Genomic DNA, 16,592 nt, shown 5'->3' with positions numbered 1-16,592 from the left:
CGCGCGGGGGCGGAGGGAAGGCTAATGCGCGTGCGCAGCACGCGCAAGCGCGCAAACGAACGCCTAAGGGCGTGACTCCGCGGTGACGTAAAAACTGGGGCGGTGCCCCGAAGCCTCTCCCATCACTTCTACGTGAGAGTTGAGGAAACATCGCGAGACTTCACTTAAACCTGTCTTTGCATCTGCCTCGGAGTTGCGGTTTCAGCCGCTCCAGCTTCCGGTGGCGGGGCCGGAAACGGCTTGTGACCGACTGAGAGAAAATAGCGTACGGAGGATCAAACCGTGGGGCAGGAGTTCTGGGTGGAGAGTTGTTTGTGCCAAAATCCGGAAGTTCAGGGCGTGGCCAGGCTCGGGGCGGAGCTCCAATTCTGCAGCTCCAACACCGCTTCTTTGGATAATGTGCGGAAGTCGAAGCAACCATTCAACAAACGAGGAAGTTACTACCCTCTCTTCCCTCCCTGTCTTCTAATAAACAGAGTCTCTTGTGGAAGGGGCCCGCCGAGAAGAACCTACCCTAAGACGGACGCCCTGACATAAGCGCAGAGAAATAGAAGCTTGGTGGCCTTGAGCAGGAGTTGGCAGTCGCCGAGCCTGCAGCCAGCTCAGAATTAAGCGCTTGTTCGCGAAGTCAGTCTGGACTACGTTCACATAACCAATGCTGAGGCCAGCCCTCCCTCCGCTCAACCCATTCTCAGGGTTGCCTGACTTAAGAATGTGCGCTTTTTACATTTTATACACTAGTCTTTTTCCCAACAGGCCGAATAATGCAAATGAACATTTATTAGCTAGTTCCTTGGTAAGAAAAACATCTAGGGCAGCCAGACATCTGTAGAGGCTGTTTCCACTGGAACGTCACTGACAGAATTCCAGAATCCATCCTTCTAACAATCCTATCTAAGCGCAGATGGGCCGCACTAAGTCACACAATTTTCCTTGGAGTGACATAATCATGTCCTTTCCACTGAATACAATTTAGTATTTTTTTACAGTACTTTATGGTTCACAAAGTAACTCTGATTTAAAATTATGACGTTGTTCTCATTAATTTTTTAATGACATGGTAAGAAAATTTTAGAGTAACAAAAGGGAAAACAGAGTTCAGGCTGCAACATCACCATTTCAGGGATCCAGTAATGATGGCTGATGGTAAGGGGCTTTGTTTTCCGTTGGTCATTCAGCTTGCCCAAACTTGGAAGTTTACAACATAATATTAGCACATTGCTTTTTTGAGTAGAGGGCAAAAACTTTACCACGGAAGTTATGGCTCAGCCACTCAGAATTTTCAGTTGGTCACAAATAATTGCAATAACCCAGTTTCGTCATTTTTGTGTGTGTATATTCTCTCAAAAATCTTACTAAGGTCACAAAGGTTACCCCATTTTTCAAGCATGTTTCCAAAGCCACACCAGTATTTTGAAAAGAGGGAAAAGGAATTAAAAGTATGACAACCATGAGCTTGGACTTTTAAGGGCAAACATCTATATTTGTGTCTTTAATAGGCCATTTCTAGTTAAATAACTTGGTTATTTATTTCTGAACTTCATTTTTCTTATCTGTAAAATGGGACTAGTAAAAGAACTACTGCTTTGGAATTTTCTGAGGATTACATACATAGACTTCCCTGGTGGCTCAGACGGTAAAATCTGACTACAGTGCGGGAGACCCGGGTTCAGTCCCTGGGTTGGGAAGATCTCCTGTAGAAGGAAATGGCAACCCACTCTTGCCTAGAAAATCCCATGGATGAAGGAACCTGGTAGGCACAGTCCATGGGGTCGCAGAGTCGGACACGACTGAGCGACTATACTTTCTTTCTTTCTACATACATGAGATAATTTATGTGAACAATCTGCACAATCCAAGCACTCTTTTATTATTTCTATTACTTTACCTCTAGGAAGTGATTTCTCTAAAACATAAATTCAAATTTGAAGAACTGGATAGGGTTTTTTTCATCCGCTGTTTTTTTTCACCAGAACTATACAGAAACACATTTAAGTATTCATGAAGATGTGGAGCAACAGGAACTCGCACAAACTGCCAGTTAAGCGTATATTGGGAAACCACTTTGAAAAAAGAAGTTATCTAGTAAAGCTGAAATTTAACATACCCTTTGACAGCAAGCCCACTCCTTGATGTTTGTCCTAAAGAACACCCAGAAAAGATGAACAAAAATGGTCATTGTTCATATTAGCCAAAAATCAAATAATCCACTTGTCCATCAACTATAGAATGGGTAAGTTGCTGTATATTCCTTCAGTGGAATACCACCCACATAGCACAAGAATGAATCTCCAACATAATGCTAACAGGAAAAAAAAAAAGGCAAAATACGGAGTACCACTATACAAAGTTCAAACACAAGCAAATCTGAAGAATAACACTTAGGGATGCATACAAAGAAGTAAAACTATAGAGAGAAGAGCAAGGAAATGTTCATGAAAGTCAGGTTGGAAGTCACAAAATTAGAAGGCAGAGTATTACGATCAGGATAGGGCACATGGAGATGGGGGGGCAGGGATTCTGGGTTACTGAAAAGGATTTACTTCTTGATCTAAGTGACAGTTACAATACTGTATATTTATTCATCTTATACTTGACAAGGAAAATGAATTAAGTCTACAAAAATACTTATTAATATATTTATTGTGATAAGACAGCAACAGTAAAAACAGTATATTAGTATCTATAGTAACTACACACAGCTAAATTTGAGCATATTTTCAAAGTCTATGTTGTCCTCTACCATCCTGTATTATGCTTTGGTATGCTAAAAAACAAAAAGTGAAGAGACAGAGTGAGAGCTCTAATAACTATTTTCAGAGAAAAGCCAACGTCCAGGACAGGATTCACCAGTATTAACATACACCTGAAAGGAAAAAATAATGGTTCTTAAATTCTAGGTGGTTAAATCTTTAAAGATGGTTAAATATTGCTTCCCTGGTGTCTTAGTAGTAAGGAATGCGCCTGCCAAATGCAGGAGATGGAAGGTTCAATCTGTGGATTCAAAAGATCCCCTGGAGAAGGAAATGGCCACCCACTCCAGTAGTCTTGCCTGGAAAAATCCCATGGACAGAGGAGCCTGGCAGGTTACACTCCATGGGGTTGCAAAAGAGTCAGACACAACTTGGCATGGACAGAGGAGCCTGGCAGGCTACAATTGATGGGGTTGCAAAAGAGTCAGACACAACTTTGCTATGAAACAAAAACAAATCTTTAAAAAAAGAAAAAGTAGCTTAACTCTTTACCCAATCTTAACATTTACTGACTTATTCCTGGTACCTAGATCTGTGTCTATCACACAACAGGTGTTCAATCAGTATCTGCTAAATGAATAGAACTATCTAAGGACTAAGTGATTAAGATTTTGCTGTTAGAAAGATAGGAACTTGATTGCTGTCCTATGGAAAAGATATGTCTGGCTAGGCAACTACTCTATTATGTAAAAATGAATGCATACACAATCATATTATCATCTTTGCAGAACAACAGCAGACCAGCAGAAAAGTTAAGAGCACTGGTTTTAATAGCACCTCAAATGGTATAAGGAAGTGAGATTTGGGGTTGCTGGGAGACTGAGTCACTACTACTGGGAAAATAAGAGCACTTGCTGGCCTAAATCCAGAAGGTCACTTTCTATCACTAAATAAGAATCTTTGAGGGTGGGGTCTAGAAATACTTTCCAAGCACTATCTAGATGTTTCTCATATGAAACCAGGTTTGAAAACTAAATTAACTCAGGTTCTGGCTAGTCAGACCCATCTTAATTCCAGCAGTGAAAGATACTGACTTCTGAGTGCTGAACCAAATGTGTGACATAAAAATGGCATCAGAAGTTTCTTGAGGATGTAATAGTATCTCCCTTATATTTACATGACACGTCAACAGTGTTATTCCCTTTCAGAAAATTTAGGTAACACTGCTTTTATCAATAATCTTACTTTGAGTGCTGGGGTGAATATAAAGACATGTTTTGGGACTCTCCTTGATACAATGGTTACTTGGAAAGGAAGGCATCTCAAACCTCTTCAACTTAATATCCTCCTTAGAGTAAATACACATGTATCTATGGGAGGTCTAGTCAGATAGTGTTAACCTGGGCAGAGAGCTGTGTGCAACCTGATAAAGGAATCAGTCTAGGCTCACAATTTTATGAAAAGAGGAGTTCCTTTTAAAGGAAAGGTTATAAGAGGACAAAGTCCTGGGGTCTGGGCAAGAAAGGAGCCTCTGACCCAAGCATATGTTTTAAGACCAAAAGTTCTCCTGAAAAAAAAAAAAAAAATGGATAGAAATTTCATCTACTTAAAAATCTGTTTAAAATTTCTTTTAAAACTTCAAAAATCTTTGAAAAAATCTTTTGGGATTGCCAGTATTTTCTTTCTTTAGGGAAGTTTAGAACAAACAGAGTCAAGTCCACAGTCTGAACTATAAAGCAACAGGAAGCACTACACTCTCCAACTTCCCTCTTTTCTATCTGCCTAAATCCTTCTCACTCAGAGTTACAATTCCCCAGCCCCCAGTGCACCTTCAGCTCATGTTTGATTCCACTTGCCATCCCACCCCTACCTCCTACAATGGCAAAGACAAACAAAAGAAATCTCAGATAGCTTTACAACGCATTTGTCACCACATCCTAGTTGGAAGCATTCTGGTCTGAGATAGGACTTTAAGTAGTAATTTGAATTGGGCTTCCCTGGTGGCTCAGAGGTTAAAGCATCTGCCTGCGGAGACCTGGGTTCAATCCCTGGGTCAGGAAGATTCCCCAGGTTTACATGGCTTCTAGATTTTAAATAATTTTCAGTTGCTTTCATAAAAGCAATTGTTTCCAATTCATTGTTTCCAATTTGTCAATTCCAAAAGTTGTTTCCAATTCGTCATCACGAAGATTAGGTTAAATATAAGAATATATCATATTTTTTGGTTACTATATTTTAACTCAAAAGAATGTATGTTAAATTCTGCCCACAATAAAACAGGTAGGGGCTGTACAGGAAAGGCTGGACAGATTACCTAGCAACCATGCTGTGTGTGCACAAAGCCACTTCAGTCATGTCCGACTCTTTGCAACCCCACCAGGCTCCTCTGTCCATGGGGATTCTCCAGGCAAGGATACTGGAGTGGGTTGCCATACCCTCTTCCACCTAGCAACATACCAACATTACTGAGCATTTGGAGTGTGCCGTCAAGCATTGAGATTAATTCTTGATATTCATTATTTCATTTGATTCTTACCACCTCATAAAGCAGATTCAACTAAATGACCAATACAGAAATTTTGGATTAGAGAAGGACAAACTTAGAGGACATTATGAACAAGGTCCCCGCCTATAGGTGTCACACTTGGGAAAAGAATCCAGATGGGCTGGCAACAGAGTCCACAATGTTACATATACCTTATTAAATGTGAAAAAAAGACCAACATCATCCATCAAATTGACATGTGTATTTATTGCACAAATATCCCCTAGAACTGGGAGGTTATTATAATACAGGCGTACATTTGAGAAATGTATACAGAACAAGAAACACGTATTTACATTTTACATCTCCCACCATCTAAATAACTTAGAGAAAGCAAAACAATCTCATAAGACATCTAGCAGAAGTAGGCATTGTGTAAAATCTGTTTGTTTTTTTTTTAAGTGATCATCCCCAGTGTATGCCAACTGCAACAAAATGAAATCTGTGCTACTATGTTTATTGCACTTAACATTTTCAAACTCAAAATTAAGACACATTAATAGAAACCAGGAATATTTAAAATCAAAACAATTAGTTTATATACAGGTAAAATTAGTTTTAAATCTATAATGTAAAAGATTCCTTTTTCATTTCCTGCTGCAACAAACAGGTTTTTAAAATGTGTACTACATATCTGTCTGTACCATAAGAAGTTGAAAAATTGTTTTGAAAAGGCCAAAATTCTTTTCACATTCATCATAATGACCATACTTCAAAGAAGTAGCAGTTCATTCCTTGGGCTTTGTGTAATGAAAGAATAACTATAACAAACTGAGCAAAAATTACAGGATGGTAAATTGTAGAACTCAGGAATCCTTACAGGATTAATGATTCTATACGAAGCTTAGTTTTAAGAATTACAGTAGCATGAGCTATCCATTTGTTGAAAACCAGATTTCCAAAATGGTAATTTATTACAGATTTCAAATAGACAGGACTGTGAATAGTTTGATGATTAATTTAAAAAATAAGACACAAAAACAAGACATTATCTACCTGCTATGCATCCTGAACTATGATGAGAAAAAATATAAGTGGCCCACATACGATCTTTTCCATATTCTGAATTCAGAAAAAGAGATTGATTCATAAAATTCCAAACAACAGATCAGAGAATTTCTTTAATGAATAGACTAAAAAAAAACTATGCCAATGAAAATATATCCACAAACACTCTTTGACAGCAAGTCGCCCATGGGAGACTCAGGCACTAAAGCAGCTGAGAGGATACAGGGGCCAAACTGCCTGCAGGCACACCAACTTCAGGTTTACATTCCATTAAAATAACCATTTCATCTCAGTCTAGCTGGAGATGAGAACAAGGTAAAATGTGACCCAATGCTATAAATTCGAGGTCAGAAACTAAATAAACCACAGAAATTTCCTTAATTACTGAAAATTTAAATAGCAAGAATGGATGCATTATACACAAAAGATACTTAGTAACAGAATAAGCAAGTGGTTTTCAGTTTTAAGCTAATCAGCTGATTATGATGAAAATAGTTCATGAAAGCAGAAACCAGTTTCACTTCTTACATTAAGAGCATCTTAGACCAGATAAGTAAAGGATAAACTATTAATATAATGTAGTATTTCAAGTAAACTGAGGTAGTAGAGCATATTGAAAACTTTATCTACCCATCTTTCTATTTACATTACTTACAAGAGTTTGGTTCCATATTAGCCTTTCTCACAAACAACCCTCCCCAGTATATACAAAAACAGTTACAACTGAAAAGTTGAAATCTTTGAAAAAATATTAGCTATTGGAAAGGGAGGAGCTATTAGAGAAAAGAAAATTTTAAGAATTAATGAGTTTTGTTAGTGTAAATTGAATATTATGAAGCAGTGAACAAATATTCAGTTCCTATGGGTTCAAGAAGGGCTTGATACCGAAAACCAAGGGCCTCGGCTACCTGAGCACTTTTAAAGAAAATAGTATTATTTCTGCCAATGCTTTGGTGCAATTTTTAATCCCAATTTTAATTTATTAAATTAGATGCAAATATGTAAATATTAACATTTATAAGAATTAGCTTATACTTATAAACAAAACAAATAGTATAAAGTAGAATTCTTATTTTGGGAATCTACATTCCTCAACCTTAAAAAAAGATTGGCTTTACTTATAGTTTAGGGTGTGTGAAACAGAAAAATCACCAGAAAATAATATTTCAACACTATATACAATTACTACTAGTTGAAAATATATCTTTAAAAAGGCATGTTTACCAATCTTGTATTTCTACCTCTGGTTTTTTAAAAAATAGATACATATGTACACTTGGGTGGATAACATAACACAAATTTATACACTTTATTCTGAGTTTATTTTAATTAAAAGTTGTTTAAAATATTGAGAAATACTTAGAAATTAGGTATTTTGAATTGAAAAACAAACAAAACCAAATAATCACAACTCTATAGATCTCTGTACCTTAGAAACAAAGAAAACTAGTGAAATGACTATTTCTGGGCCATTTAGTGAGATACCTGTTGCTACTTATGAGCTGTGGCAAGACTGTAGTGATCATAATCAAATTCTTCAATGTTACTCATTTTATAGAAACTTCTAAGTTACAATGTGGCGTCTTCAAATGCTTTTCCCCAAAACGCTCTTTTTAGTTTCACTTGGTTAAAAATCTACCACCATCCAAAAGTCCAATTAAAATGAAAAAGTCATCCGGTGACATGATATGCACAGCAATACAGAATACCAAGGTGACTGACTCATTCAGATGAAAGTCTGACAGAGAAAAAAAATTGCCATAAATGCATGTTGTGACTGCTTCCTTGGTTTCTACTTAACTTTTCACTGAAGTTAACTTCCAACAGCCTTTATGTTAAAGTAGTATCTGAGCAACATATGGGGAGTGAGTGCTCGCTACAGCAGCCAAGAGAGGAAGATCACTGGATTCAATCCTGAAATTAAAAAAAAAATCTCAGTTCAGGTTTTCTATACCCAGTACCTAAGTCCTACAGGCAAAAGACTGCTACCTGTAAGATCACTACACATCTCCAATCAAGGACATTGGCCACCATGGCCAAAATGAAAAGGGGAAGAAAGCTCAAGATAATGAAAATAAGAAATTTTTCCTTAAGTAAAAACCATAACCAAAGATTTTTTTAAAAAGGAAACCTCTGAAATGCAACAGAAACGAAGTCTTAAATGTAGAAAACCATCTCAGTGATCTGCTGATGGGCCATGCATCAGGGCAAGTGATGATGTCTAAGAAATACTATATAATAACAGAATGATAGTATGCAGCCCTATTGTTCTGGATACAAATGTTTCTATAGTAAGATTCACTGGAAAGAAGTAATGGAAGCCTCTTAAAAATACAATCTACCACAAATAATGTACAGGAAAAGAAAACTGGCCAATAAATATCAAAATAAGTTATGCAGACTCACTCATGGTTAGAGAATAAATCTGAATAAAATCAGCTTTCATTTTTCAGCAAGTAGCTTAGCAAAAATTAAAAAGTTTGGTAATAAAAGTAGTAGGAAGAGTGTGCTTCCCACTGTTTGTGGGAATTTATTCTGGTACTTTCTGAATAGAATTTACTACTGCTTGTCAAAATAAATACCAACATCTATCAACAATTTAATACACATGTCCTTTAATTAAAAAATTCTACTTCAAATAATGTATCCTATATACTTTAAAGAATTATACTGATTCCAGCACTGATCTGTAATAGCAAACTACTGAAAATAATCTAAACACCATACAATGGAATGCAATATAGCCTTTAAAAATGATATAGACCAGTATGTGCGGTATGTGCTTAAATGAACAAACATTCAAGATTCATTAAAAGGCAAGTAGCACAATGACAAACAGAGTATAAACTAATTTGCATTTTTAACCCTACACATTTAAAAATTCTATAAGAAACAATTCATTAACTGTGTTTGGATGAAAACAGAAATTGTGGAAAAGATGATACAACTTACTTTTCACTTTATGCCAAAATGCATGTACACTGTATATACATTACCTTAAAAATTAGTTTAAACTTTTAAAAAATAAAAAGCTTCACACACAGAGAATCATTTCCAATCTGGATGCTAAGGAATAACATTAATGAAAGAATTTAATCTGGTTTCAGACATACAGTAGTAACTCAATATTAGCTGTTTCTCCCTTCATAAAAGCTAAAACTAGACAAAAGTTCTAGCTTGTTTTAATTTATTCAACCAGCATTTCAAGAAATAATTCATGTACCTGTGCATGCACACACACACACACACGAAAAGTGGCCATAGAACACAGGGAAAGTGACCACAGAACATAATGAAAGGGGCTATACCATGACTCCCGCCAAATTCCTCTTTGTCCTTCAGTTAGCATTTTACATAACTGGCTTCTTCCCAGGAATAATTGCAGAGTATTAAGACATAATATATAAAAAGTGGAGAAGGAGCAATAAATATGTAGATAATATACCACCATCCACAGAAGGCCATTACTTCTTCAATCAGTTCATCTGGATGACAGGGCAAATGCTGGGAATGATGAGTTTATAATATATTTAATAAATAAAAATGAATATTCAATTTTTCTAATGCCAAAATTTATATTTTAATTCATTTCTATTAAACTATATTCTCAGTCTAGTGAACTGCCAGGGACAGTGCCTTTCACATCAGTCCAAGACAAGGTTCTGTTTTTATATTGTAGAGAGCAATCCAGATGATAATACTGTACAGGTTCTAACAACACAACAATTTAAAAAGAAAAAGGCAATTTTGATGAATGTTCCTTGCCTAAATAAAGACAGTGCAATGAAAAAGCAAAGCCAGAGAAGAAATCAGGAACGTACCCTAGAACCACTCCTAGCTCCTTGACATGAACACGCATCTGCCCCCTCAGGTACTCAGACAGCATTTTGCTCTTGAAGTACAGCTCCTGTAACCGATCTTCAAGATGCATTACACACTGCAGTTAGGAGGGAACCAAGAATGAGGTCAGAAAACGCACAACACAAAGTAATGGCAAATTCCAAAACATTATACTTTGACAATTCTACTTAGCCATTCCAACATAATCTAAAATTTGGAGCATATTTTTAAAGCATGCAATTTTAGCTAAAGGAGTGTAAACTCACTAGCTTGTATCAAAGATTTAGATTCTACAGAGCTATTTTTTAATGTGGTGAATTACATACAATATCAAGTTAACCATTTTACATATGAGTTACCGTTTTAACTACTTTATACAACTGAGAGGCATTAAGTACATTCAAAAGGTTATGCAACTTATCACCACCATCCATATCCAGAAGTTTGAAAAATAAGTTTTTATTCCAAATTTGATAACTATAACACTCTTATAAATTAATATACTTCAAATGTATTTACATTAAAAGGCTGCATTCTCCTATGGAAAGCAAAAGAAAAAAATTTCCAGCAGCTCATAGAGAATGCTCTATAGGCCTCACTAGAAGAAATGTTTCTAGGCTGGAATATTAAAAACTAAAACATAAACATTTTGTTTCTTGTCAATTAACTTGCACAAGTCACTAAAGCAAGTGTCTTTTTATGTGAATTGTTGAGATATATATATATATATATATATATATATATATATATATGAGGAAAAAGCATGAGGTGTAGGTGCTAAAATACTAAATTCTTGCAGAATATTTCTCTCGTATGAAAACTGGCTGCTGTTAAAACTCCTAATAAAAACACATTTTCTTTTTCTTCAGAAACAAAAACTGAATAGATTTCTTGGCACATATTCTTTTGTGGTGTATTTTTGGTAGTATTAATATAATGCTCATGTAGACTGAAAATGCCTTATGTGAAAAAGAAAATATCTATAAAACATATGTTAATAATAGGATTCATACACAAAAACTTACCATATTATCTACTGTTAGGCACACAATTCAATGTTATTAAGTATATTCACAATGTTGTACACCATCATCACTATCCATTTCCAGAACCTTTTCATTATCCCAAATGGAAACTCTACACCCAGTATACAATAACCCTTTATGCCCTCCTTCCCCCAACTCCTAGTAACCTATCTATTCTGTTTCTATGAACATCCATATTCCAGACAACTTATGTAACTGGGACCACACAATATCTGTCCTTTTGTATTTTGCTTATTTCACTTAGCATAACATTCCAACCCTGCTGTATCATGTATCAGAGTTTTCTTCCTCTTTATAGCTGAAATATTCCATTCTATGTATTACACATCATTTACTGGTGGACATGAGTTGTTTCCAATTTTGTCTATTGCAAGTAATACTGCTGTGAAAAACAGGGAACAACTGTTCAGTCCCTGCTTTCATTTATTTTGATTATAAATACACAAGGACCACATGACATTTAATACAATGTTAAACTTTTTGAGGAACTGCCAAACTGTTTCCACACCAGCCACACCATTTTACATTCCCACCAGCAATGCATAACGGTTCTGATTTCTCTGTATTCAATATTTGTTATTTTGGGGGTTTATTTGATTAAAACCATCCTTATGGGTGTGAAATGGTATCTCAATGTGATTTTGATTTTCACTTTCCTAATAACTGATGGATGTTGAATATCTTCTCATGTGTTTATTGGCTATTTGTGTTTTTTCTTTAGAGAAGTGTCTACTCAGGTCCTTTGCCTACTTTTTGAGTTGTTTCTTTGCTGAGTTGTAGGAGTTCTCTATGTATTCTGGATAACAATCTCTTTTCAGATGTATGATTAGTAAATATTTTCTCCTGTCCTGTCAGTTGTCTTTTCCCTCTGTTGATACACAAAAGTTTTTAGCTCAATAAAGTCCCAATTTATCTACTTTTCCTTTACTGTCTGTCCTTTTGATGCCACGTCCAAGGAATCACTGCTAACTCCAGTATCATGAAGATTATACCCTATATTTTCTTTAGAGAGTTTTATGGTTTAATATTTAAATTTAGTTTTTTTTTTTTTTTAAGTTTAGATTTAAGTTAAAGTCCATTTTTGTTAATGGAATAAAGTAACGGTTCAACTTCATTCTTTTGCATGTGGATATCCAGTTTTCTCTAGGCCAAAATACTGGAGTGGATAGCCTTTCCTTTCTCTAGGGACACGCACAAATCCAGTTTTCTCAGTAGGATTTGCTGCAAAGACTCCTTTCCCCTTTGAATAGTCTTGGCTTCCTTGTCAAAAATTGATTGACCATATATGTTAGGGTTTATTTGGGGGATACTATAATCAATTGGTCTATATGTCTGTCCTTATTATACTACCACACTATTTTGATTACTGTCCCTTTATATAAAGTTTTAAAATTAGGAGGAGTAAGTCCCCCAGCTTCATTCTTAGTGCTATCATGTTAATAATACTAAGTCTTCCAAACAATGTGAAATGACTTTCACTTATTTACATCTTTAATTTCTATCAGAGATGTTTTGTAGTTTTCAATGTAGAAGTCTTTTGCCTCCTTGGTGAAATATACTCCTAAGTAATTTATTCTTTTAATGCTACTGTAATTGCTTTCTTCATTTCTTCTTCAAGACTGTTCATTCCTAGCGTATGTGAATGCAACTATCTTTGCATGCTGAATTTATCTTACATCTTTGCTAAATTCATTTATTAACTCTATCAGGGTTTTTTGGTGGAATCTTAGTTTCCTATGTATAAGATCATATCTGCAAACAAAGATAGTTTTATTTCTTTTTTTCCAATTAGGATACCTTTTGCTTCTTTTCTTGCCTAACTGCTCTGGTTATGACTTTCCAATACTATGTTGAAAAAAAGTGGTGAAGGTGAACAACCACATCTTCTCCCTGTTCTTAAGGGTAAAACTTTTATTAGTCTTTAATTACTGAGTGTAACGCCAGCTCTAGGTCTATCATATATAGCTTTTGTCTTGTTGATCTACAAAGGTCTTTAACTATGCTGTATTACAGTTCTCCTAACCAAAAAAGGAAAGAATCTTCAAATCTTCAAAATGGCATCTTCAGAAAAAGGTTACCAGTGTTATAAAAAAGGATCATCCAGGGACTTCCCTGGTGGTTCAGTGGCTAAGACTCCACACTCCCAGTACAGGGGCCCTGGGTTCAATCCCTGGTCAGGGAACTAAATCCCAAATACTGCAACTAAGACTTGGCACAGCCAAATAAATAAAGAAATATTTAATTTAAAAATTTAAAAAAAAAAAAAAAACAATCATCCAAAGTCCTAATATGAAAATGAGGCTACACAATGCACTGGCATTCTGCACAGAGCTTAGGGCTTGTTACATGTCATTACTTCACATAATACTAAACCAGGTACTGCAGAAATCATATAGACTATATAGACAAGTACATGTACATATCCCTTTCTGTCTTAGTTTGAGTTGTAACAACAAAGTACCACAGACTCAATGGCTTAAATAACAGATAATTATTTTCTCACAGCTCTGGAAACTGGGAGTCTGAGATCAGGGTGCCTGCATGGCTGAGTTTTAGTGAAACTCTCTTCCTGGCTAGCAGATGGCTCCCTTCTCCCTGTGTCCTCACACGGTAGAGGAAATGGAATCGCTCTCTTCCTCTTCTTATAAGGCCACTAATCGCATAATGAGAGTCCCACTCTCATAACCTAATCTAACCCTAATTATTTCTCAAAGGCCATCACATTGCAGAGTATGGCTTCAACATTGATTTTAGAGGAATACAAACATTGAGTCCTTAACACCTTCTTTCAGGAAAATAATAATGAAGATAACAGTAGTATTCAGTGTAGGCACATGAATAACAATAGGGTTAAGTTAGCTATCACAGTGTCCACAGTTAATTCAAGCCTTACACATACTTACAAAATTTGGAGACAGGTTATGTTTATAAAGCTGAAGAGTGGAATGAAGCAGATTGGAAACAAGACTGGAAACCAACACTTCCTTTCCCAATTTATTATCTGTCATTCGTCTCTGGCTACTGGCCACTTGAACAGTCCATTTATCCATATCTGCTATAATACAGACAGCTTCTGCTATTGGTTCATCCAATACTGGATGCTGGGAAAAAAGGAAAAAGAAAAATAAATCACCTTAAAAAAAGAAAAGTTTTCAAAGATAATGTTAATGGGATGCACAAGGAAGAGGTACTAGACAAAAACAAAACAGAGAAATATGAAACTTCTGAGAGTTACAGCCAAAGAATCCTTGATGGTGAAGAAAGTAGCTCAATAACAAATACCCGGAGATATCTTATAGAAATGATAATACATTCATTACCAGAATTTTGTATCCTTTAATCCAGAACTTGAATTTTACCAGTATTTTGATCATTCATTCAACAGATTTACTAAGTGCCAACTATGTGCCAGGCAAATGAAAGAAAATGCTTTTACTTCGAAAGAGCTAAATATTTTAAAAATAGGAAGGAAATAAATTCATATGAAAGGTCAATGATAAGGTTCTGTGCTAACTATCCCATCCAGTCAGGCATTAATTTCTTTGAGCACCTCAGAGACTATCTCTTGATTATCTCTTCCTGGCTATATGTGCTAGGCTTTTCTATTTTACAAAAATATATATCCAGAGTATAGATACAGCAGTTAAAAAGGAGACAAATCAACATATACGAACATGTTTCTCAGGATACTTGGTTAAATGGGTGGGAGAAAAGTCACTACCCGCAGCTTCCCAGGTAGTATAGCAGTAAAGAATCCACCTGCCAAGCAAGGTAGGAGACACAAGAGATGAGGGTTTAATCCCTAGGTCGGGAAGATCCCCTGGAAGAGGAAAGGGCAACCCACTCCAATATTCCTGCCTGGAAAATTCCACAGACAGAGGAGCCTGTTGGGCTACAACGGAGTTGCAAAGAATCAGACACGATTGAGCATGTGCATGCACACGCACATACTATATCCCAGTTATGTTCTTAAAAATTCAGATCTTTATCTAAATGAAAATGTATAGAAAAAAGAAAATACTCAAATCAAACTGTTTATTATAAAGTTTTCTGTGAAGAAATACAAAATATTAAGAGTATAGAGAATCTTCACTTTTTGCTTTGTAATCTTTATACTGCTTAAATTTGAATCAGAAACATTCACCTAAATGATATTTTAATAAGAAAATTTAAGAAATAGAAAAACATTTTTAGCTCACATATATGGATAAAAGAACCACAGGCATATGCCTGTGCCCTTGGGTTCCCATGGTTTACCCACAAAGAATTAAGTACATAATACCACCATAAATAAGAGATGCTCAATACATCTTTTTGTATTCAGAAAGGTAAGGCTTTCTTCACCATTGGCCATATGAATTAACATACTGGCAGTAAGACTGAAATATAAACTACAACCTGAAATACTTAAACCCAATGGCCTTTCTTCTTTCTAACTTTCACTGTTACTAAAATTTCATAGCAAGAATACAACAAGTTTACTCCAGGAAAAATTCAAGTTTGGCACCCACCCCACCGAGGGATATCTCCTGGTCCAGAATAAAGTTTTTTGCTTGATGCTAAGGAAACAAAGAGAAGGGAGCTCACAGTCCTATGAGGGAGATAAAAAGAAATACATATGCAGCTATGAAAATACTTGGGTAACAAACAGTCACCAAGTGCTGGGGTACCAGAGGAGGGCAACAGTGGGTTCTGTATGACTGGGAGTTACACAGTAGAAGGAGCACAAGGATATGTCACTGAAACATGAATAGCATTCCGAACGAAACATGGAAGAGGATTATGGATAATTCTATAAAGGGGAATACCATGAAAAGACTCAAAAAGAGAAGTAGATGCATGTAACCAAATTTGTGGAAAATGATACTGAGAAGTGGGAAACAAAAGAATACAAAGGAGGAGGCTGGAAAGCTAACACTGTGAAGACTTCCCATGGAACTCTAAATTCTATATTTGTTTTTATAAATGGTAGTTAAATATTTCTTATTCACCTCTTACCAAGGATATAATACTTTTCATCAACTTCAATACCGAAACATAATTTTGGAAATGGTATATACATGTAAAGAGGTAAGGTAAATCTTACATTTTTAAGAAACAAGAAAAGAGTGAATATATATTCAATGTAACTATTTTTGTTCTTATAAAAGAAAAATATGGTGGGAAATAGAATTAAATAATTTAAGTTGGAAAACAAGCTGTTAAAGGAAGATACTTCTTGCAAAAGCAGAGGGCATTTTCAGGAGATGAGAATTACAATGGAAGTCCATCTACTAGCCTCACAAGGAAATGCCTAAACAGGTAATGAGGAAACAGCTATGAAATAAACATATCTCTTTTTAAAAAGCTTAAAAACCACTTTAGAAATTCACTTTATAGCTCCTCAATCAAAAGTCACATGGCTAAGATTTTAAAAGCTATTTTTTTTGGTAAGATAAAGGAAAATAAGCCCACATCAGT

At 35.7% G+C, this 16,592-nt stretch overlaps 1 protein-coding gene across 2 annotated transcripts in view; it reads right to left on the bottom strand.

The window, feature by feature from the left end:
• Nucleotides 1-5,425: 5,425 nt before the first annotated feature.
• Nucleotides 5,426-16,592, bottom strand: part of FNIP1 (folliculin interacting protein 1) — a 121,487-nt gene continuing 110,320 nt past the window's right edge. For both annotated transcript variants that reach the window (XM_005888378.3, XM_005888379.3), the window contains 3 exons: nucleotides 14,036-14,233; nucleotides 10,068-10,183; nucleotides 5,426-8,160 (listed from right to left, as the gene is read on the bottom strand). In XM_005888378.3, the coding sequence (XP_005888440.2) occupies nucleotides 8,082-8,160; nucleotides 10,068-10,183; nucleotides 14,036-14,233 (393 nt within the window). In that variant the 3' untranslated portion in view covers nucleotides 5,426-8,081. The remainder of the gene's footprint in view (nucleotides 8,161-10,067; nucleotides 10,184-14,035; nucleotides 14,234-16,592) is intronic.

Source organism: Bos mutus, chromosome 7 (assembly GCF_027580195.1).
Source record: "Bos mutus isolate GX-2022 chromosome 7, NWIPB_WYAK_1.1, whole genome shotgun sequence".
Classification (NCBI taxonomy): domain Eukaryota; kingdom Metazoa; phylum Chordata; class Mammalia; order Artiodactyla; family Bovidae; genus Bos; species Bos mutus.
The sequence above is the reverse complement of the archived record's forward strand: the minus strand, read 5'-3'. Positions and strand labels throughout refer to the sequence as shown.